General features: G+C 38.8%; 1 protein-coding gene across 4 annotated transcripts in view; it reads right to left on the minus strand.

Annotated features, from left to right (window-relative positions):
- The window catches only part of TBC1D8 (TBC1 domain family member 8), a 54,077-nt gene extending 28,872 nt beyond the window's left edge, over window positions 1-25,205 (minus strand). For all 4 annotated transcript variants that reach the window (XR_014026351.1, XM_081327140.1, XM_081327139.1 and 1 more), the window contains exons 1-3: window positions 24,766-25,205; window positions 6,787-6,897; window positions 1,365-1,483 (exon numbers count right to left, since the gene is read on the minus strand). Coding sequence is in view for 3 of the 4 variants with exons in the window: in XM_081327140.1 (XP_081183266.1) it covers window positions 1,365-1,483; window positions 6,787-6,897; window positions 24,766-24,892 (357 nt within the window). In the remaining variant the exon portion in view is untranslated. The remainder of the gene's footprint in view (window positions 1-1,364; window positions 1,484-6,786; window positions 6,898-24,765) is intronic.
- Between the last annotated feature and the right edge of the window lie 590 nt (window positions 25,206-25,795).

A 25,795-nucleotide genomic window follows, 5' to 3' on the forward strand; every position in this document is an offset into this window, starting at 1 on the left:
CACCCGGAAGACAACTGGAAACTGAGTATCTGGACCCGTACTGCTATCATGTCTCCCCTATTTCTTCTTTTCTTTAGACTAGCCAAACCCAAGCCCTGCAGCCATTTTTCATATGTTTTAGTCTCCAGGCCTTTGATAATCTTAGTTGCTCTTCTTTTATCCCAAACGATAGACAATAGAATAATAAATAGTTCATTTATTAATAATGGCAATTTATTCATTTATTTTAGGAAAATGATGATGAACATGGTTTCCTTCTTACGTATTTTATTCTGTTAGGAACTCTTTAAGGGAGATTAAGGCAACTGATTGCTCAAGAGCAATCAATGAATTGCATAGCTGAGTAAAAATATCAGTTTAGGTGCTAATTGGCACCAATCATTTATCCCAAAAAATTACGTCCATGATTAGGATATACAACCAACCACACATTCCCAAAATTGCGAACAAAGTTCAAGGTCTGAAAAGTCATTTTCCACTATCACCTCTTGTAGTATCTTCTAGAACAGACATGTCAAACACAAGGCCCAGGGGCCAGATCCAGCCTGCGAAGTGTTTTCATGTGGCCCGCAAAGCCATCCTGGAAACAGTGAGGGAACGGCCCCCACTGCCTTGGCACTTGCCCCGGTCCCATCTCCTTCTGCCAGAGACCCTCAGATCTGTCCCACTCCTGCCCAGGCCCCCATAGGCACCCTTGATGCGAACGATGTCGAGCTGGCCATGCCCACCCAGTAGGCCATACACACTCTAGCCACGCCCAGCCAGTAGGCCATGCCCACCCTGGCCACACCCACCCGGCCCCCTGAGGGCAACTGCAATGCTGATGCGGCCCTCAATGAAATTGAGTTTGACACCCCTGTTCTAGAATCATCAAGCCATCATTGCGGTGGGAAAATGATCCTGCTACTAAATCATACCTGCAAAAAATTGGGCTTTGTTGATTTTTGAGCTATTAACATAAATTTTCAGCTAAAGATTTTCTGACTAGGGTTAATTACCTAAATACAAAATAACCATTTCATAATGGGGTGTGTGTGTCTGTGTACGTCTGTGTGTAAAATCCAACACCCAGAAGACTGAAAGATAAATTACATGGGAAGAGATAAAACAAAGACAGATATTAAACTTCTATTAAAACACATATCTGGAGCATAGGAAAGAATATTAAAAGTCATGGTATCAATTTTCTCTTTTATCAGATGCAAGTAGGAAAAAAGTTCAAGAAAATAAAGGCATGATTCCAAGATATATTAACTTTTCTTGCAATTTTTTCCTCCTAAAGATAGCCAGAGAAAATACCTGAACATTTTTTACTTATTTTAACACCAATACAAATGATGGAAAAATGATGAATATTTTCTTACCTTTATTTTACCTCTGACAAAGCTGACAATATCTTCTTTATTATCAAACACAGACAACGTATGGAGCAGGTTTTGTTCCAGCCATTCCCAATGATGGTTTATCTCCTCAACTGTGGCACCTAGCACAAGACAGTACAATTGTGGGGAAGATTTTTCCACAAAGAAAACCATTTTTGTATACTTGTTACATTTTTATTATAGCAAGAATATATACTTTCACTTTTTCCGTAAAGAAAAAAAAAGTCACATCCTCTTATTTAATTACAGATGACAACATCTTATTGTGATTTTTTGCTATAATGACACTTCTTCATATATCACCTGCATCATATAGTCTCATGAGTCACAAGTGTTTTCTGATGAGTTAAAGCTAAAGCAAATGGATATTAACATTCCATGACAGCTCAGTTGTTTGTGGTTCAGTTCTGAGAAGAATCAGGACAGTATTTTTCACGGATGTCCAAACTAGCATTCTCTTGGCTAACTTCCATACTAGTTTATCTCGGTCTACAAGTCTACATAATGATGTGAAAATCATTCAGGATATCTTTATGTGCTATTAAATTTTATACATTTGCCATTTTAAAGGCTGTGCCTTCAGTTAGAGGCATCCCTTAATCTCTAATTTCTATCTGTAAGTCAAAGAAAAATTAATTACAGAATAATCCTTCAAACCTATCTCTGGATGACAGGAGGAGGCCAGTAAGAAAATGTGCAACTAATTTTGGGTAAAAACTAGTAAAATTCTGTAATTTAGAAATTCTATTTTAAGCATAGTTTGAGAGTGTTCTGAGTTTGGACAGCACATTATGCCTGTACAGATACTTTAATTTCCTATGTTGTGCAAAAGTGGTCTATAAATTAAAAATAAAAAGAATATGGACTAATGTTTACAGGTAATTAAACTAAGATTGTTTGATTTCTTAATCATGAAATAATGAATCCATTGTCACAAGAAAAAAGGCTATTACTTCAGCAAATGGTTTAAAATCTTTGTGGATAGAAATAAAAGATATATATAATTCCTATATTGTTTTATATGGAGATATATAGAAATAAGAAAAAGAACAGGTTCCCAAACTTTGTTGAGATGTGATTTGTTAATAATAAGGTAATGAGTACATATGCGTTGCTATAATATGGTAACATGATGATCTACAAACCATAATGGCTGAATTCATAGAACATGGCTAATATAACCTTTGAACCTAGCCAGTATACAGTATGTAAGATCATGATTCCTGGAAAGGAAAAAAGGGGGGGGACTATTTAATTATCCTACCCAGTTCTTCACAATAGAGAGAGGAAACTGAGATCAGCAAAGAACCTATAAACATACTGCAGTCAAACCTGATGTTGGTATCATTAAAGATTCAGCACGCTACCTCTTACAAGAGAGAGATAAACATAGTTAAATATGTTTTCCATTTTCAATGGCTAAATTTGCCATACAGAATGCCAACTCTGGACAGGGAAACTGTCCAAGAGTTAACTGTCCTCAACAGGAAGACATTGTATCTTGATAAACACAATTAATCAAGATAAGGTCTGTTTCAGCACAATGCACACATTATTAACTTCTTCTCTACTACAGCTTGAAAACAAGATAGGCTGCAAAAATCACCACAAGCAGTAAAACTACAACTGCCCATAAACTGAAGCCAAATTTTAAAAGGTAAAGTTTCTTTTAAGTCAACTTTGATTCCTGGTGATTTTTTTGTACATGTATAATATGTAAGTTTATATCTTTTGAAGATTTCCCTTGGTCCATTTAAAGAAAATTTTAAGCTCTGTCATTAGAAATCCCAGCAAGTAGGGGGGGAAAAAAAAGAAAACCCCATTTTTTAAAATCTAACTCTAGCCTTCTTTTTGTGCCAAACAGGCTTCCATATCAGTGCCTTTAAATTCTCAAGTGTGTCTCCCTTTCTTCCTACACATATTGTTTGAGTCCAGGGAGACCATCTAATTGTCAGTTTTTTAAAAGAAATATCCCCTTTATAATCATTAAATTGTTGCTTTAATAAATCAATTCTCAATGTTTGGTGTAGTATAGTTGTCATTAGTTCAATCTGATCTTCTTCTTCTTCCAGTTCCATCTGGCTCAGGTAAGAGGTCATGTCCAGTCTTTTAGTTGTTGTTTGGTTGGCTAGATTCTCAATGTACTGTATTTGAAGGCCTTTGGCATCCTCCATCTTAGTGTTGCTTTCTTCGGCTTCTGTTGTTTTTGGATTGTAGATTTTGTAGTTAGAATCAAGATTTGGGCATCAAGGTCCTCAATAGATTGTATTTGCTGTTATTTAGCGTCCCCTATTTTGATGTTAATTTCCTCCTCTTCATTTGGTTTTTGAATTGTTAGTTCATCAGTTGAAGTTACATTTTGGTTTGGTAGATTTAAGCTGTCAGATTTATTTTGCAGTCTGGCTTTCATTTGCTCAGCCACTGCCAGGATTGTTTCAAGTATAGGTTTATAGTCAAGTGGTGGATAATATTCTTCCATTTCTTTGGTGTTTGCAGATAGGTGTTTTGTGGAGGCTGTTTTTAATAAAAGCCAATAAATGTCCACCTCCACTATTCCTAAAAGTTGTTTTTGCCAGGTTTTGCCAATTCTTATCTTTAAGATAATGTCAAGGTCAAATTCTTGACTATTTTAAAAGTACGCTTCTTGTCCCTACTGGCAGTAGCACCTGGAAGACACCTGACCTCTTTCAAAACCTCTGTGTCCTTTCCTAAATTTACATGTCTCATAATTGAATCACCAACCAGAAGGTGGCTTCTCTTTTTGGATGCCTTCCTCTTCTTCATGACTGATGTGCAATATTTGATTCACACTTCTCCCTGTCAAAAACAAGTTCTTCACCTCTGACCACGATCCCCTGCTTATTTGAGTTATCATCACAACTACCTTGACCTATCTCCTTAATGTCCCTATTAAGGTCAGCAAGCACACTGTATCTGTTATGCAGGGACACAGCAAAAGCTTTGTGTTTATGGTTCACAGCTCTCACCCTGCCAGATCCCACAGTTGTCCACACTGCCCTTCTCCTGCAGGATCTTTGCGGTAGAGGGGGCTGATAGCAGAGGCTCAATAGAGTAGAAGGGCTGAACTGGACACCTAATTTCTGCCTGAAGAGCACAGATTACAGACCCTAGATAAGTAAACTATCCTTGTAGACTAGTGATTCATTTACAGATAGGACAGTTTCCAAATTTGAAAAGAGTACTGTGAAAGACAGGTGAAAAACAAGTGTTGCACTGAACTAAGCCAGACGTTCTGAGATGAAAGGAATCTCAGACACACTCGCCCTGAATGTACCACTGATGTTTTTGATTTTTAGTTATATGATTTGCTACTTTCCTCCTCCACCCTCCTCCTTCTTAACTCACAGATTGTAGCTCTTTGATGACCAGTATTAAATGTCCTAATTATGCCATTGTGGAAATTAAAAGACATGAGCATGGCTTTACATATTGAAACTCACATGCATTATTTGCCATTTTTCTAATAATTTTTTAAAAAATCTATATGCTCTGCCTGATGTGCAAAGGAGGGGGTTGCAACTTTTAAACATTCTGCAGATACATGTTTGTATGCATTTATTTATATAATGTATATAGGTGTGAATAAAATATTAACAATTTTGTCTATTGTTGAGAATACACAAAATTGAAATATGATTGGACGCATTTCTGCAGAACTACATAGAAATTGTCACCTGGTTTCTCTTCATTATCAGAACTGCAGTTTTCAGTTCTGTGTGTGTGTATGAGTGTGTGTATCATGTTTATTAGATAGCTAGATTGATAGCTAGATAGAGATAGAGATATATAAGTATAATACATACACACTCATTAATGTTTTTCCTGCATTCTTTGTTGTTGTGGTGGTGGCAGTGGTGAATAAAATTCCTCAATTCTAAAAAGATGTGAGTAGGAGGATACCCTGCTGCTGGAAGCGTGAGGAAGGACATTTTTGTTGATTTTTTTCCTGTTCACAAGCAGCTAAATTTAATAGGGACAGAAGAACATGGTAAAGAGCTTAACATTCTTTCTTGCTGCTTGGTGGAAGAATTATAGACACTTAAAAAGTTGTAGATTAAGTCCTTTTGTTTGTAATGTTAAAATGGGAAAAATGTACATGTATTACTGAATCACTGATTCCTCCCCTAAAAACAGCAGATTCCTTGATTAGCAAAGTCCAGTTTTGTTTATATGGTTATATTTTTCTTTTTTGCAGTTAATAATGTTTTTTCTGGTATTGAAAAAGCTGTGAGTTTTATCAGTTTATTGGTGTGATTCAGTTTCTTTTTTAGGGTGAACAATTAGAAAGCTTGATAATCTTGTACAAAGGGAAAAAACAGTCCAACCTACCAAAACCAGTGCCATAAAAAACAGAATAGAAACACAAGTTAAGATAGGCAAGAAAATGATAAGTGAGCACCTGTCCAGCCTAGATGAGTTCAAATCACCAGGACCAGATGGATTACACCCCAAGGTTCTGAAGGGATTGACAGATGTGATCTCAGAACCACTGAACTATATCTTTCAAAGATACTGGAGCACTGGGGAACTACCAGAGGACTGGAAAAGAGCTGATGTAGTTCCCATCTTCAAAAAAGGAAAAAAATTAGATCCAGGAAACTACAGACCTATCAGCCTGACCTCAATACCTGGGAAGATTCTGGAAAAGATAATCAATGCCTTGGTAAGGCCACACTTGGAATACTGCATCCAGTTTTGGTCGCCACGATGTAAAAAAGATGTTGAGACTCTAGAAAGAATACAGAGAAGAGCAACAAGGATGATTAGACGTCTGGAGGCTAAAACATACAAGGAATGGCTGCTGGAATTGGGTATGTGTAGTTTAATGAAGAGAAGGACTAGGGGTGACATGATAGCAGTATTCCAAGATCTCAGGGGTTGCCAGAAAGAAGAGGGAGTCAAGCTATTCTCCAAAGCGCTGAAGGCAGGACAAGAAGCAACGGATGGAAACTAATCAAGGAGAGAAGCAACTTAGAACTAAGGAGAAACTTCCTGACACAACAATTAACCAGTCGAACAACCTGCCTCCAGAAGCGGTGAATGCTGGAAGTTTTTAAGAAGAGATTGGATACCCATTTGTCTGAAATGGTATAGGATTTCCTGCCTGAGCAGGGGATTGGACTAGATGACCTCCAAGGTCCCTTCCAACTTTATTATTATTTATTATAAATCTTAATATTATCCAAACCTGGAAACATTATAAAATATGAAATTTGTTAAGTATGGCTTACCCAAACAGTAGTGTTACTTATTTCTCACAGTAATATTACCTTCACTTTCTTTGACATGCAAACCACAGCATGCTCAGAGTTCAGTTTTTGTGTGATATATGACTCACCAATGGCAATGGCCCAGTAAAGCTCTGATCCATTCAATAACTCACCACATGCAATGGCAGAATAAGTAGGTGATCCTGGTACTTGTAGCAAAATCCGAAATGGAGCAACACGTGCATTAGAATCAAGTACAGCATCCAGAGCTCCTACTAGACGACCTAGAGGAAAAGGGTAGTTGAAAAATAGACTTTTACTCACAATGTATGTCAATCAAACTAAATTTTATGGTTAAAAACTAACACACTAGTAGGAATAAGCAATAAATGGAACGGGAGGAACTTGTGTTAATTATGTTTATGAGATTTAATTTAGCCAGCAATATTACTTCTAAATGTAGTTTATCAAAATCCAACTCTGGAATTCACAGGATTGAAATCACTGTTCTGAAGTCAGATTTAGTAGGAGTGGCAGAATATGTGGGCAGAGTTAAAATAGGGATCAGCCTGAAATCCCTAGGTAGCCACAAGCAAAGTCCACCCGCCGCCTTGAATTCAATTGACACTTTTCTAACTCCAAGCAGGTATTAACAATTGGTTGAGAAGATTCCTGTGCATAGGCATTTTAGCAATAAATCAGTTTAATTGGACCTTCGTGTGTTTGCACCAGACAGAATTTAAGTCTTGAGAATTGTTGTTGTTACAGATATAGTCCAGTAATGATAAAACTTGAAAATGATAAAACTTTAATGCATTATCCACTGGCTTAGTAAATTATTGGCAAGACCAAAACTATACCTCCCTATGCACTTGTATTAAATTTCACTGCAGCGCATGAACAACATAGATTTTTTTCTGGAGCTAAGATATGAAACAATTGTGCCAATGCTTTCAATTTTTACAAGGAATATAACTACTGTATCATAACAGCATGGGGAAAAAACAATTAACAGTGCTTCCATGCAACTTGACACTTCTACTTTCATCACCTATTGCTTTAGTCTGGTGATTAATTCTTCAAAGATCACCATTAGACAAGCTTTGCATTTTAATGAGAATGTTTAAGGGTATAGAAGGAAATATAATAAAAAACTAGACTAGAAAAAATCAACTTCCTTTGGAGTTCACACGTACTTGAATTAAAAAGTACAAACACCACTTTTTAAAACAGACAAATATCTAAAATATTTGTAAAATTTATAGGCTGCCTGTCAACTCTAAAAATGAGCATATTTTAGATATTTGTCTGTTTTAAAAAGTGGTGTGTACTTTTTAATTCAAGTATGTGTGAACTCCAGAGGAAGCTGATTTTTTCTAATCTAGTTTTTGTTCCGTATATCTTTGATTACATTTCCTTCTATACCCTTAAACATCGTTCTCAAAGTAACTATGGGTGGCTTACAATCATAGAAAATTAAAACTATAAAGTAAAAACAGAAATAAGTTAATATAAAATCCAGAACACCACGGCCCAATTAAAAGTTGGGGAGGGTGAGAGCAAGATAGTGGAGAGGTGGGATCTGTTGTTAATCAATCAACCATCTGCACTGTCATATTCCCCCATTGGGGCCCCAGGTTAACTGACAGAGTGAGGTCTTAAGGATCTTCCAGAAGGTCAGGAGGGTCAGGGCCAACCTCATACTGTGGGCAAAGATGTTTCACAGGGCAGGTGCAATGGCAAAAAGGTTCTTCTCCTGGACCCCACTCACCAGAATAATTGGGCTGATGAGGTCCACAGCACGCTTCCTCTGCTGGCACAGGTACTATAGTTGTGTTGGAAGTGCTGAAGTGCTTCTGGGTTGAAGGGATTGGATGGTGACATCAACACTGCCTGGGGGACGCCCAGTTGGGGGCTCCTTTCACATCTCTGTTATATTACCCACCAAAGTGGTACCCATTATCTACTTGTGGTCACTTACTTTCAAACTGCTGGGTCAGCAGAAGCTGGAGTATATAATAGGAGCTCACCCCGCCCAGCAGCAGCAACAGGGTCTCAAATGTGAGCCTGCTGGGACAGGTGGGACAGGCCAATCCCAATGGGATGAGATGATCTCTCAAGTAGCCTGGACCCATGCCATGAAGAGCTTTAAAGGTGGTTACCTTGAATTGCAACCGGAAGCAGACTGACAGCAAATGCAGCTCGCATAGGAGTAGTGTTACATGGGCCATTCTTAGGGCCCCAAGAACTGCCTAAGCCACTGCACTCTGCACCAGTTTGGGTTTCTGAATATTCTTCAAGGATAGCCCTATGTAAACCATATTACAGAAGTCCAGCCCATGAGATGACTAGGGCCTGAATGACTGAGAAAAGGGACTCATGAATCAGGAAAGATACAACTGGTGCACAACCTGAAGCTGAGCAAAGGCTCTCCTAGCCATGACTGCCATCTGCTCTTTGAACAGGAATCACAAGTCCAGGAGAACTCCTAAGTTGCAGACCGGATGTATTATTTATTAATTATATTGCATGTATAAGCACTGTATGTATAGTGGAATATGCACCAGGAGAAACAGCAGGGAAATGTTTTTGCAACACAGAGCTTTCCTAGAGAGAAGACCAGATTAAGAGACTTTGCAGTGCTGAGCTAGATATAGCTACCATAGTAGTTTTAAAAGTTACAGCTTTAGTTTGGCAAGATTCTGTCCATTAGATGCAAGCAAATAAGGAGTGAACTCAATTGGACTTTGCTGTGTTGTCTCTGGGCTTGGCTTGACACTAAGGTCTTATCTGTAATAAGGATAGGGATCTGGAATGGGCCAAATCTAAAATAGGCTTCAAGATATAACTTTAGAAAATGGATGGCACAGATGAGATGAAGTAATCTTGTTGAAAGTATTATTTACTTCAAGAAAATAATACAGCATTCTATTACAAGAAACCTTAGTGCCAAATAAGTGTTGACAATCTACTTAAGTAGATTAGGAGAATCAGTAGTTCAGTATGCATCAATCTAGGATATGTATGTAAAACTGAAACTTAACAACTCTTAACAATGAACCCAATAGAAAATATCACATATGTGTACTTCTTGTTTCATACTTGTTCAATTCCTCTTTCACAACTGAATTATTGGTCTCATAATCTAGTTGTTTTGCTTTAACCTTTCCATCACTTATTTTATATATAACAAATCAGCAATAAAACAAAAAAATGTTCTGCACTGTAAATACAATATAACCCCTCTTTAAGTTTTAAGCGACTTGAAGACCTACCTATTCGAACAAGCCGGCCTGGCCTGATGGGGGATGCGTTGGGGTTTTTTATTGGGGATTTTTTTACATTTTTCTACTGTTTTTAGTACGGGCTCGTATTTAATTCTCTTTTTAATTTTTGTATTTTGTATTTTTATATATGCCCTGTTCACCGCCCTGAGTCCTTCGGGAGAAGGGTGGTATACAAATATAATAAACTTTAAACTTTAAACTTTATTTATTTTATCTATTTTAAATATGTCTGTTCTACAATTGATTTGGTCACGGTGAGATTTTTTTTTAAAAAAAGTAATATAAACTACATATAGAGTATCTCAGTTGTTGACAGCACTGGCTAGTCCCAGCTGGGTTCAGAAGCCAAGAAATACGGGGTTTGTTTAGTAATTGGATGTGAAATCTCAATAATCCACAAAGTCAACAAGAGTTGTAACAAAAACATTGTTAAAAATCTTATAACAAAAACCTACAACCTAGTAAATACTAACTTAATACAGAAACTAGATAACCTGATAAAGAGAACCCATAACAACCTAACCAAGAAATATAAAATCACAAAAGAAAAACAGTGGTAGATGAAAAGCAATGGGTCCATTCTCCCATGCTTCTATGGACATCTACAAATACATAAACCTTACATACATCTTCATTCAATTGCATTATCAGGAAGCCCAACATACAACACAGCTTCTTACAAAACAACTTGAATATCTCACAGAGAGGAACAGATATTCTATCAGCTCCCCACTACATTGTCTCAAGAAAATAAAAAATCCAATAAAAGAAGTATAGGAGATTATGGTTTCATTTGATGTCATAGCACTGTTTAGATCCAGTCACAAAACTGTCAGCAGTACTGTCAGCAGTACTAAACAACACATCTAACCTAATCAAATAGACTAAGATCAAAATGCCTAGAATCATGGATCTCATCAACTTCTGCCTCACTACCTAGTTTCAGTTTGACATACAAATATACCAACAGATCAGAGGAACACCCATGGGATCACCATTTTCAGGAATCATAGCAAAGACCATAATACAGCATCTAGACAATATAGTTCTCCCATTTATGCAGGAAAAAATATGGATCTGTTGTGTAGATAACTGTCTTTGTAACAAAAAGGAAAAAAAAAGAATACACAATCAACATCTTCAAAGGAATAAAATCCACAAGGGAAGAAGAAAACAATAACATATTTCCTTCCTGGATATCCTCATCAGCAGAGGAAATGGTAGCAAATCAGAAACACAAATCTATCAAAAAAACCATCCACACTAGCCAAATGCTCCATTACCAAAGTAACAACCCAAATTCCCAGAAGGGGAGCTGTGTAACATTATTCAGATGAGCAATAATGCACTGCAATTGCATTCAGAACATCAGAAAAAAGAAAACAGACCACCTATATAACATCTTTCAACAAAATGGATACCTATACAACTTTATCAAAAAGTATTTGATCATTCAAGCCACTATAGCACAACTAACACAAGCTATGAAAAAGATAATACTGCCATACATCAAAAACATCTCAGAGACAACTAAAAGATTATTATAACCACAGAGCATCACTGCAGCACAGAATCCAATTAAAACCCTCTGAAATATCTTAAGTGAACTAAAAGACCCAGTAGCCCAAGAAGAAAAAATCAGGACTTATCTACAAACACACAATGGAAGGACTGTAACGGCCACTAAAGGTAGTCCTTGACATACAGTATGACTGTATTGGAGCTCAGCCATTGGAGTCGTATGTCATGGGTTTTGCAGTGGTTATTAAGCAAACACGACTGTAGTAAAATAAATGCCATGGTCATTAAATGTCTCTGTCGTTAAGTGACCCCACTGTTTGCAATGGCACAGTTTTGCTGAAAAATGGAGGTAACTTCCGTATTTAGCAAAACCATAATAAAATGTGGTCATCTGACTATAGGACATTACAACTGTCTCTAAATGTGGGCATGTTGCTGAGTGCCTGAAGTGCAGTCATGTGACTGTACTCTCCCCACTGTCATAACTGGGTTATAACTCTCTTTTTCAGATAGGTTGCAACTTTGAGCAGTTGTAGGACAGACAGGCAGAAGATTAGCAGAGTGCATCCATGAACACCAACTGTCAACTCTACAACAAACCTGGCTGCAGCCATCTTGCTTGTTCTAAGCTGCCACATGAATGGGAGGGGGTGCGGAGGATCTTCGCTAGTCTAAACAATTCTGTGTTCCTTGGGAACCAAGGTCATTCTGTTGGTTATTCTAGGTGGTTGGGTGGGGTGTTAGAAAGCCTGCCAAGCTATTCTATTGGGAAATGTAGCTGATTGCATAGCACTCAGGAGGGAAGTTTGACTTTGTAATACTGTAACTCTTTGGAAGGAATTTTAGACTTGGTTTCACTTTTGACCATACCAATATTTTGTATCCATTAAACATGTTCTTTGAGGAAGCCTCTAGCTCGGAGTTCTGATTTATTTGGCTCTATCTATCAGAACCATTAAACTAGCAGTTAGAAAACATGATGAAAACTCCTAATTTCACAAGGCATGGAGAGACTTAGCCATAGCTTCAACTGAGAAGCTGTGAATATCCTAGATCAAGGTAAACCAAAAAATGCTAGGGAATTCCTGGAAGCCTGGAACTCGGACAAATCAACCATCAACAGGTACATAGAGCTAACCAACATTTACACACCATTCAAAAAAAACAATTAAAAAATCTACAAAGGAAATTGAACAGCTCTTTACCAGCAATCAACACTTAGATGAGCAGGGATTAACACAAAGATTAACATCAGATCAAGCAGTAAACATCAGCCTAATCAAGCACCTACAAAGGAGAAAACAAAACCTCTACCAACACAGCAAGCTACTGTATATAACATCACTAAAAAACCCCGAGTAAAACTCTCAGCCTGGGCCGGAAAGCTCAAAGAGCCAGGTCTTCAGGTCCCGGTGAAATGAACGAAGGTCGGGGGCAGTCCTAAGCTCCGTGGGCAGCTGGTTCCAGAGGGCAGACGCACCCACAGAGAAGGCCCTCCCCCTGGGTGTTATCCGCCGGCAATCTTTTACCAGCGCCACCCTGAGAAGGCCCTCCCTGTGGGAGCACACTGGACGAAGGGAACTTGATGCTGGCAGCAGGTGTTCTCTCAGATATCCCAGACCCAAGCCATTTAGGGCTTTATAGGTCATCACCAGCACCTTGAATCTCACCCGGAGGGCAACTGGAAGCCAATGCAGCTCGCGGAGTAGAGGTGTTACATGGGAGTGTCGGGAAACCCCCATCGCAACTCACGCAGCTGCATTCTGCACCAGCTGAAGCCTCCGAGTGGTCCTCAAGGGCAACCCCATGTAGAGAGCGTTGCAGTAGTCTAAACGGGAGGTCACAAGTGCATAAGTGACTGTGCGTAGGGCATCTCGGTCCAGGTAGGGTCGCGAACCTGGGCAAAAGCCCCCCTGGTCACGGTTGCTATGTGGTCTTCAAAATTGAGCCGTGAATCCAGGAGGACGCCCAAGTTGCGAGTCTTATCAATGGGGGGTAACACCTCACCCCCCATCGTTAAAGATGGAATAGTCTGGTTGACCTGAGATGCCGGTATGCACAGCCACTCAGTCTTGGCAGGATTGAGACGAAGCCTGTTTCTCCCCATCCAGACCCGGACCGCCTCCAGGCAACGGGACATCACAGCAAGGGCATCACTGGGTTGGTTCAGGGTGGAGAAAAAAAGTTTGGTATCATCAGCATACTGATGATACCCCACCCCGAAACCCCGAATGATCTCGCCCAGCGGCTTCATATAGATGTTGAACAGGAGGGGAGAGAGAACCGACCCCTGAGGAACTCCACAAACAAGAGGCCTCGGGGCAGATCTCTGCCCTCCCATCAACACCGACTGCGAGTGGCCCATGAGATAGGAGGAGAACCACTGTAAAACGGTGCCTCCCACTCCCAACCCCCTGAGACACCGCAGTAGGATACCATGGTCGATGGTATCAAAAGCCACTGAGAGATCTAATAGGACTAGGACAGAGGAACAACCCCTGTCCCGAGCCCGCTAGAGATCATTCACCAGCGTGACCAATGCCGTCTCCGTGCTGTGCCCAGGCCTGAAACCCGATTGGTACGGGTCCAGATAATCAGTTTCCTCCAGGAACAGAGGAAGCAGATGCGCCACCACACTCTCAACAACCTTCGCCAAAAAGCAAAGGTTGGAGACTGGATGATAGTTATTTACAACAGCCGGGTCCAGGGCAGGCTTCTTGAGGAGGGGTCTCACCACCGCCTCCTTCAAGGTGGCGGGGAAGATACCCTCCTTCAAGGAAGCAGTTATTACTACCTGGAACCAGCCTCATGTCTCCTCCCGGGCCGCATAAACCAGCCAGGAGGGGCACGGGTCCAACAAACAGGTGGTGGAGCTCAGCCTCCCCATCATCCTGTCCACATCATCAGGGGAAACAGGATCGAACTCAGTCCAGATAACATGCTCAAGACCGTCCGATTCCTCCACATCAGACTCTGCCCAGTCAGAGTCCAAACCGGCCCGGATCTGAGCGATTTTGTCCGTCAGATGATGACTAAACTCCTCGGCCCGTCCCTGTAAGGGATCCTCCCTCACCTCCTGGTTAAGAAGGGAGCGAGTCACCCTAAACAGGGCGGCCGGGCGATTATCTGCGGACGCGATAAGGGTAGCAAAGTGATTAGACCTCGCCACCCTTATTGCAGCGAGATAAGACCTAATGTAGGTTCTTAGTCGCAATCGGTCGGATTCGGATCGGCTGGATCTCCAACAGCTCTCTAGGCCCCGTCTCCGACGCTTCATCTCCCGAAGCTCCACGGAAAACCATGGAGCTCGATGGGATCTGCATCGGGTCAGGGGTCTCAAGGGTACAACACGGTCAAGTGCCTCGGTGGCAGCCCTTTCCCAGGCATCCACCAAGGCTTTGGCCGGGCTGTGAGTGGTCGACATTACATAGTCTGGTAATGAAATATCTCCAAGCAAATAACCAAATTCAGAGAGCACCAAAGATTCCACAAGTCAAGAAGAGTCAATCTAAATTTGAAGGCAACTTGATTTTATTTATATGTAAAATATAAAATGTTAAGACTCATGGAAAAGATTTCACAAAAATTATTATATGAATTTGTATTCTACCAAGGCCAACAGATACTAGGAAAGGAGGAGAAAGTGGAAAATGAATTAGTGCCAGATGGCATAATCAATCTCAAATTCCCACTAGGTGAAGTGGACGGCTCCAGTCTATTGCCTGGGCTGAAGCAACTGTCAACTGCCAGTTTGGGCAACAGAAAGGGAATTTCTGTAAGATGTGCAAATCAGGAAGTAAACATTGCTAAATTCCCCTAAATATTCATGCAGTGTAGTTGCTATATAATATCTTTCCAGTGTAGCTGCTATATAATGATCCTTGTACAAAAAATTCTCAACATTTTAGTCAAGTATGGTTTCTAAACTTTGTCCTAACTCTGAGATTTGGAATGGAGGGCTGTATTCAGAAAAGAAAAAAGGAATTCTTGAAGTATGAATGACTTTTCATCAATATTAAAATGGGAAATGCTATTTATATACTGCCTTAATATTTTTATAAATATCTCAAGGCAGTGAATATATCTAATACTCCTTCCTCTTCCTATTTTCCTCACAGTAATAACCCTGTGAGGTGGATTGGGTTGAGAGACACAGAATCAAAGTCACCCAGCTGGCTTTTATGCCTAAAGTGAGATTAGAACTCACTTTATATTTGTACAATCTAATCATTCATATGAATCTTCCTGAAATGGATTGTTTTGTAAGACAGGATTACTTCTTTACCAAATAGCAGTTTGGAGGATCTGGAGGAAAACTAATCTGGAGGAAAACTAAATTCATAAATAATTTAAGTATGATTGAACAGGTTTTTTTAAAAATAAATAAATCAAAAAAGTATCTTAAAATCCAAGCCGTTAAGTAAGAGCAGAAAGCATGGGAGGTCTTCATCCTTCTGAGTGTGTTAAAACAATCTGAATATCTGAAAACTCAATACAAATGATATTTCTGATTTTTAAAAAGGAACCTAATTTGTACTGCTTTCTAATTCATTCATCTATCTGCAGCAAAATGAATCCTTCTAACATTGAATTTATTTCTTTTCATACAAAACTTTAAAGATTCATCTAGCACTGAATTTCTTTCCATATGCTTATTTTAGGTGCTTTGAGTCAAGAGGTACTTAGAGAACAGCAGTCAAACTCTTAGCATTGCCAGCTGTCTTACTCCACCCTCACTCTTTACAGCCTGATAAATGTCCTACAGGCTGAAAATGGTGGAAGAGGCTATTTAGTAGAGAGAAGCTAAACAGCATTCTGCTACTGATGTGGGGGTTTAAAAGAAGCTTACAATATATGCTTCATCATTTGAACTGACTTGTAAAGATGATGGCCGTATCTGCATGTTTATATCTCGACTGAATATGCATAAAGCCTCTCTTCTACTGCTTTTGCAATAAACCAAAACATTTTAAATTAATCTGTCTCCTATTTTTTCCCTACACTGTTGTTAATTGCTAGTGACTTTTGAGTAAGTCAAAACACTTCAACTTAGCTTCAGATTGGCTTGTTATCTTGCTTGTTCCTAAACTATGGTTTTCCAATTTGGATGAAATAATCAGTTACACTTAAAGACTTTTTGGGTTATTTGGCTACTTGCAAAAGGGGATTGCCTATACTGCTAAAACATTTGTCTGAATAGTGGTGAAACATTGAAGATAGTAGTGGCTAGATGAAGAATGGTTAAGTAGTTTCATGCTTTATTTCTTGGTCATGTACAGGTAGTCCTTAACTTATGACAATTGAGTCCAAAATTTCCACTGTTAAGCAAGGCAGTTGATGAGTTGTGACCCATTTTATGAAGTTTTGTCAGTTAAGTGAATTGTGTGATCGTTAAGCGCAGGGCTTTTTTTGTCATAGAATGCACCGGAACAGAGTTCCAGCACCTTTTTTCAACGGATTGTCCAGAGTTGCGTTCTTTTCCTATTGTTTCCCTTCCTATCCTCGTTTTTACAGAAGGTGAGTTGTGAGGTTAAAAAAGAGGCAAAGCGAGAGGAAAGAAAGGCGGCTGGCGTGGAAGCTTGCCCGACAGCGAAACTTTGCTGTTTCAGTTCCTTGGGTAGTCCAAAGGCTGGGATGTCTATGAAAATCTCTTTTTAGTCTTTTATATTTTATATTCAAACTGCAGAGGGGAAGAATAAGAATAAAGCCAATGTCTTGTGATTTGGAGTAATACATATTATTACTATAGTAATATAGTATTAGATATATTACTATATATAATATATATAGTATTATATAGTAATATATATAGTAATATATACAGTATTATTAATAATAATAATAATAATAATAATAATAATAATAATAATAATAATAATAATAATAATAATAATAATAATAATAATAATAATTTTATTTATATACCGCCCTTCTCCCGGAGGACTCAGGGCGGTGAACAGGGCAACCATATAAAAATACAAAAAATACAAAAGTTAAAAAAGAATTATATATTAATTATGTATTGGTCAGATGTAAAGGTAGACCTACAGTATAAAGTTTAATCAGATCTATTTATTAAATTGGGTTTAACTTAAAGGTAAATTAGAAGTAATCTGTTCACTGACAAAGTTTCAACTTTAATATGTTTCAAGTCAATATCCATATTAAACTCCAAATGTAATTTTTCCACCTTGTTTGACAACTTCTTAAAAATAATTCAATCTTTTACAAGCAACCAAATTTTGTTTTATCAGGCCAATTTCATTCCACATAGAAACCTGACATTTCCATTCATTAAACTAAATGGGTATGCCAGTGGTAAATGTCCCAAAAGGTTAATAAAATGCCTTCTTGTAATTTAAAGCCACACAGTGCATGGTAACATTAATAGTATTAACTTAGCTTGAACAAAATCCTAGTCTTTTAGATACACTAAAAATTGAAGGGGTTTTTTTTTTCCAACTACAAAGGTAAACCTTGTAGGGTAGGCATGGCGGGTTGTATGACGTGTATGAGTTCCAGCACTTTTTTTTTTACAAAAAAAAAGCACTGGTTAAGCGAATCTGGTTTCCTGAATTAATTTTGCTTCTCTAAAGCTGGAAATGGTGATTACATGACTCCAGAACAGACAATCAACAATTGCCAAGTGCCCAAATTTTAATCATGTAATCAATCGTTAAGTGTAAAAACCGGTCATAAGTGACCTTTCCTAGTACTCCTGTATCTACGAACAGTCACTAAACAAATGGTTGCAAGTTGAGACTATTTGCATGGTTTATGTATGTATGCCAACGTATGTATGTATGTACGTATGTCAGCCAGCAATTGTCCTGTGCCTTGTTTTCATTTGTATATTGTCACTGAATGGAGGGAAAGGAAAACTAAATGACTCTTGAGTTGATATTGTACCTGAGAAATCTAAAAATAATAGAATTCAATTACTATAAAATAATAATCAGGATGAGAAGTCTGGTCTTGCAGGAAGATCTGAATTGAGTTGACACTACTTTCATTGCTAAGGATGTGCTTATAATAAAATAAAAAGGAAATCACTTGCCTGAATGATTGGTTGAAATAATAATGGATTTATTTACATAAGGTTTAAGCTATAACAAGACCTGAAACATTTTCTGGAAAGCCCATAAGTAAGAGTTCCTAGAGATTTCTGCTGCAATATTGTTCTGGTTTTAGAGTCTAGGTCTAGGAGATATTAAACATATTTTTTTCTGGAAAATGTAAATCTATTAAAGTTTGAAACAATCAGATAATCTCCACAGTTAGAATTACTGTAGTTATTATTTTTATTTAAAAATAAAAAATGATTATTTAATTATAGCAGCCAAAACTGTAATTGTGCAACACAGGAAAACCTTACAGGTGAAACTCGAAAAATTAGAATATCGTGCAAAAGTTCATTTATTTCAGTAATGCAACTTAAAAGGGGAAACTAATATATGAGATAGACTCATTACATGCAAAGCAAGATAGTTCAAGCCGTGATTTGTCATAATTGTGATGATTATGGCGTACAGCTCATGAAAACCCCAAAAACACAATCTCAGAAAATTAGAATATTACATGCAATCAATAAAACAAGGAGTGTACATAGAACAATATCGGACCTCTGAAAAAGTATAAGCATGCATATGTACTCAGTACTTGGTTTGGGCCCCTTTTGCAGCAATTACTGCCTCAATGCGGCATGGCATGGAAGCTATTAGCCTGTGGCACTGCTGAGGTGTTATGGAAGACCAGGATGCTTCAATAGCGGCCTTTAGCTCTCCTGCATTGTTCGGTCTCATGTCTCTCATCTTTCTCTTGGCAATGCCCCATAGATTCTCTATGGGGTTCAGGTCAGGCCAGTTTGCTGGCCAATCAAGCACAGTAATCCCACGGTCATTGAACCAGGTTTTGGTGCTTTTGGCAGTGTGGGCAGGTGCCAGGTCCTGCTGGACAATGAAGTCAGCATCCCCATAAAGCTCGTCTGCGGAAGGAAGCATGAAGTGCTCCAAAATCTCCTGGTAGACGGCTGCGTTGACCCTGGACTTAATGAAGCACAGTGGACCAACACCAGCAGATGACATGGCTACCCAAATCAACACAGACTGTGGAAACCTCACACTGGACTTCAAGCATCTTGCAGTGTGTGCCTCTCCATTCTTCCTCCAGACTCTGGGTCCTTGGTTTCCAAATGAGATGCAAAAGTTGCTCTCATCAGAAAAGAGGACTTTGGACCACTGAGCAACAGACCAGGTCTGTTTTTCTTTAGCCCAGGTAAGACGCTTCTGACGTTGTTTGTTGTTCAGGAGCGGCTTGACAAGAGGAATACGACATTTGAAGCCCATGTCCAGGATCCGTCTGTGTGTGGTGGCTCTTGATGCACTGACTCCAGCCTCAGTCCACTCCTTGTGAAAGTCCCCAACACTTTTGAATGGCCTTTTCCTGATAATCCTCTCCAGCCTGCGGTCATCCCTGCTGCTTGTGCACCTTTTTCTTCCACACTTTTCCCTTCCATATAACTTTCTATTAATGTGCTTTGATATAGCACTTTGGGAACATCCAACTTCTTTTGCAATTACCTTTTGAGGCTTTCCCTCCTAATGGAGGGTGTGAATGATGGTTTTCTGCACAACTGTCAGGTCAGCAGTCTTCCCCATGATTGTGATTCCTACTGAACCAGACTGAGAGACCATTTAAAGGCTCAGGAACCCTTTGCAGGTGTTATGGCTTAATTAGCTGATTAGAGTGGGACACTTTGAGCCTAGAATATTGCACCTTTTCACAATATTCTAATTTTCTGAGATTGTGGATTTGGTGTTTTCATGAGCTGTACGCCATAATCATCACAATTGTGATAAATCACGGCTTGAACTATCTTGCTTTGCATGTAATGAGTCTATCTCACATATTAGTTTCCCCTTTTAAGTTGCATTACTGAAATAAATGAACTCTTGCATGATATTCTAATTTTTTGAGTTTCACCTGTAGATAATATCTGATTTGGTGATTAGTAAAGCCTCTTCAATTAGAAAAAAAATCACAGGTAAAATAATGAGATTTCAGAAGCAGGTACCACAATTTTATCAAACTTGGTTGGATTTTATGAGTTACATTAATAGCAATAGATCTATTCCTTATGGTGTACTTCACACACACACACACACACACACACACACACACACACACATTTAGTGAGACAATTTTTTTTAGTTTCATACTGCTGAAAATTTGTAATTGAATTCAGTAATATAATCACTGTTTATGAATGCCACATACTAATATTCTTCTTAATTAAGGGTCATCTTAATTCTAGCAGTTATGGAGATTATTTTTAGATTACTCAAAGCAGCAGTTAAATATAGTCAGTGGTATTTTCCTTTCAACGAAAACTTTGAGAAGATAAAATGAATAACCAGCCATTAATCTAATGAGAGAACAATATTCTCTCATTAGATTATTCTATCATTCCCTTATCATTGAAGGCCACTTTGGTCTAGTGGTTAAGGCACTGGGCTAGAAAGCAAGAAACTGTGAGTTCAGGTCTCGCCTTCACAATGAAAGCCAGCTGTGTGACCTTTCTCAGCCCAACTCGCCTCCCAGGGTTATTGCTGTGGGGAAAATAGGAGGAGAATACTGTGCTGGATATGTTCACTGCGTTGAGTTATTTGTAAAAAAATAATAATGGCAATATATAAACAAACAAACATTTTTAAAAAAACAGTGTGTTATATTTAAAATAGAGACAATATGACATCTGGTGACAAATTGCTGTATGTTTGTATCAAATGTGTGTCATGTCTGACATAAAAGTTGGAATGCCAGGCTACCTCCAATTTGTCTAATACAGGGGTGTCAAACTGCCAGCCTGTGGACTAGATGCATCATGGTGAAACCATGTCCACCCCATTGCTGGCAATGGAAAAAAAGTTGCGATACGTCGCGACATGCCACGTGACATTGCGAGTTTGACACCTCTGATCTAATGCCTATTTTCAAAAAGTGATGTTTTTAAAACATTTAAGCTTTAACCAAGAAAAAATCTTTATATATGCTAAATCTTGCTTACATATAACATTTAATCAGGAGCACACCAACACATCCAGTGACAATGTTATCCATACGTGATATGGAATGAATGTCAAAATGCAGTATAATCTTCAACAAAGCTAGTAAAAATATTTTTGAAAAACTTGTAAGTTTGATGGATAGATTTCAAGAATCAAGAGTTAGGGTGCATCCTAACCTTTTAAATCCAACTGATTTTGGTATGAGATTTTATTTTATATTAAATGTATATTTATTTATATACATTTATTTATACAGCACCTTATAAATATGTTTTTACGGAGACTGGATATGAAGGGTCTCTGAAATGTACTTAAAATATGGGAGGGAGAGCACAGCAAAACATAAGAAAGAGGAAAAGGAAGCGTGAATAAAAAAGGAAATACTGTGGGGTTACTTTAATTATACGTAGTTTGGCATAATAATAAAGGAAAAGGAGAATTTTAAGAGAAAATAATAGAGTTTATGGATGCAATATGGGAGGCTGTTACAACTATGGCTCAGTCTTTAACTTTAGCTGCATTATTTCCATAAACTTTAAAGTCTGTAGTCTTCTCACACCAGTTTCATAAAAGCAGGGCATTCCTTCTTATAGTGATGATAATTAGCTACAAAGAATGTTGTCATCTGAATCCCTTGTGACAACCTCAAAGACACTTCCACCTCTATAAACCTGTTTAACAATGTGTTCAAAGATCCAGTTATCACGTAATAGCAACTGGAAAATTAACAAATTTCTTAAGGACTGTGAATGATGTTAATAGTTTAAAATAAAACTACACAAACATTACTATATGAAATTAATATATGAGTATTGTCAAGACAGTAGGCACATTAAATAATATCCTTCAATTATATCTTTCTCAAAACTAGATTTATCAGGATTTGATAGGGGTGGCAAAACATTGATCTAGTCAGGAAATAAATTTCAGTAGATTTAATGACTCTTTTTGTCTTGTGTTTAATATTTAGCATCATGTTTCATCTGAGCATTCAGTTTAATAGCTGTTAAATTATCACTGCAAATTATTTTTTTGTAAAGACTTCAGACTTGTTAACATATCTTGGGGAAATGGTTGCATCCACATATAGCACTAAATGAGAACATTTTAACCACTGTTTGTGAAACAAGCCACCTAGTTGGCACAATTTAAACAATAACGTATGAGTTTATACTTCATTCTAAGCCATGCAATGATAGGGTAAAGGCACAACATAGCCAGTGAATTCTATAAATTAATTATATATGATATAAATAATCTGTAGAAAAATATGAGAAACCTGATAATATAAATTAAGAAGTGATATAGAACATGGCATCATCAGAAACAGTAAAGAGTGAAAATAAATTAAAAATGTATCACCTTCATCTCAATTTTAATATTTTCCTATTGCTTATTATCAACAATATTTATAAGTATATTGTTCATGAATATACTCTTTTTGTTACCAGTACAAATAACAGGGATTTTTATAAAATAGGAAAGTTGGATAGATGGAGCCAAATGGGCATTACAAGTGGCTTGAAAGGAACAATGAAACTTGAAAAATTCCAGTTTTGAAATCCACTATCACTTCTATATATAGCAATGCATTTTAATTACAAGGTAAGTACAGCGGTAATTTGGGCTACTGAAGTATACTGTAGAATTATTACTATTTATATCTGAAGAATAAATTCAAGGTGCATAATTGCATTTTTAATAAACAGGACAAAATTTACACTACTAGCTTAGGAATTTCTGGTGTTTTCAGCATAATTAATTCAGAGAGGTACACTGTGTTCAAACATCATTAAGCCATAATGAGATTTGTTTAGCTTTGACTTATCATATTATATGAATCAAACATCATTAAAATAAGACCTTAGTTTAATAACTGAACCTAACTATAATCTATATTGAAACTGCTTCATAGACAAAGAAAATGCATGTAAGTTAGTCAACAACTAATTTCACAACTAGTTGGCTGGCTGTGAGCCAAGTCATTGTGGACTCTTAGTGACCATACAATTATGTGGAAAGCTATCATGCCATCACTGTAGTAAAAAAATGTCAATAATATTAAAAATGGTGAGTTTATTTCTATAATTAGTTTCACCATGACTATTCTGAACCATGACTATAAGTTAATAATAAATATTATTTAATACTTTTATTATTATTTAGGATATTTTCAGATATATTTGAACTCTGTTGAAGAATATTTTTGTAACCTCCAAGCAAAAGCAATTAAGAAAAAGTGCTTGTATATATTTGTTTAAAATAAACTTCTATATCCATAATTATACCTTCAAAACTATACTAGAAGTTATAGAACTAAAGGTAGGATTTACTTAAGTTTAGCATTTAAAAAATACACTGCGTCTATTGCTTTACTGATGGAGATGTTAAATACATCTTAAATACATCTATTATTTCCTTCCAAATTGTTTCAAGTTCAGTTTCAAGTTCTCTCTTGTGAACTGCGCTTTTCAAATAAATTTCTCTTATTTCCTTTTTATTTTTTTTCTCAACAGCTGTGAGGTACTGAAACAAAACATCCTAGATATTATAAGTCTTAGTGTCTTGCAAGAATCAGGTTTACAGAAAACACAAAGGAAGTTTTCTTTTATTGAATATATATTCTGCGTTTTTCCAAATGGACTTAGGGAATTTACATTGCGAGACAGTATAGAGAGGTATCCATTATACCAACGCCAACCCACCCACCTCCTTCAGAGGAAAAGGAAAACCAATATTTGCAGATCAAGCCTAAGAAAAGTATAACGCTTCGACGTTCTTTCCTGGGCTTCCTGGCTGAATTGCCTACTACGCAGAGGCTTTTTTCCCTCCTGCTCTCCTTTCCCACCTCGGGCACAGGACCAGCGGCCTTTCCCTCCTCATCCCCGCGGAAGTTCCTTCTTCAGCTCCGCCTCGCTGCCCCTCAAGAGGGCGCCGCGATTAGAAAGGGGGAAGCAGAGGCTCTCTTGCAGCACCCCGAAGTCCACGAGACTTCGTTGTGGCGTTGAGATCCCTTCGTGGGACAGCAAGAGAAGCCCGATGGGTCTCCCTCTGGAAGGGGTCGAAGGAATGGGATCTTCCCAGGCTAAGAACCAACCACCCGCTCCTCTTGCACTTGAGAGGTTCACAGGCAACTCCTACGCTTTTCCCTGCTGATTTATGCGCGGCCGCCTGGAAAGAATCGCTCCTCCGCCGCCGCCCAGGGCCCGCTTTGCCCCTTCCCTCCCCATTCCGGCGGGAACGGCCGAACGACACCCCCCCCCCGGGCGCTCCGTACCGGTGAACCGACCGCCACCGTCGCCGTGTCCCCGCCGGCGCTGCAGCACGAAGTAGCCGCTATTTTTCTGGGTCACCCAGAGCTTGAGGGCGTTTTTCAGGAGCACCTCCTCGGGCTTCAGCCACATCTTCCCGCCCAGCTGTAGCTCGCCCCGCTACCAGGGTTACATCGCCCGCCACCGCTCCAGCCGCGTCCGCGAGCGAGCCAGTCCCTCTCCCTCCGCCCCGGGTCCGGGGGAGGAGTCGCCGCTCCTGGTCTTTGCCTTTCGAGGGGGCTGGACGCTCCTTGCCCGGAAGGCTGCCTGGGAGAGCGAGCGAGGCGCTGTTCTGGAGCGATCAGGCTACAGCCGAAGCGGTCCGGACCCCTCTCCCCCTCGTAGATGCGCCTCCGCTGGAGAGAAAAGTCTGGCCTCCGCGGGAGGGGGAAGAACGAAAAGAGGAAATCCACAGCCCGCCTGAGTGGTTGGTCTAGCCCAGGGGTAGGCAACCTCGGCTCTTTTATGACTCATGGACTTCAACTCCCAGAATTCCTGAGCCAGCATAGCATAGCTGGCTCAGGAATTCTGGGAGTTGAAGTCCATGAGTCATAAAAGAGCCGAGGTTGCCTACCCCTGGTCTAGCCCGACTGAGAATAGGCCAGGCACAGCTTCCAAGCAATCTTGCCAGCTGTCCCAGAGGACAAAGCTCTTGGAAACAAGGTAGAAAGCAGCTTCCTTTCCCTCCTGTGACTCATCGATTAAGGATCAGGAGCGTGGGGAAGCTCTCCTTTTCCAAAGCCAGGAAGGTGTTGTATCAAATGGTTGTCATACTTCTTGGTTTCAAAACGAACCACTCGAAATAGGAGCTGTGGATGGCTAAAACAATGTAATTATAATCAGCAACTTAATTTCATCACGTTAAATGCATTTTTGCATATTCATATGAGCGATTCAGATGGATTATCTATTTGTTGTGTATACTAGAGGAGGAAAAAAGAGAATTTGTCACTAACATATACTGTAAGGACAAATAGTGAAGGGCCAGGCTCAGAA

This window comes from Vipera berus, assembly GCF_964194415.1.
Source record: "Vipera berus genome assembly, chromosome: 4".
Lineage (NCBI taxonomy): Eukaryota > Metazoa > Chordata > Lepidosauria > Squamata > Viperidae > Vipera > Vipera berus.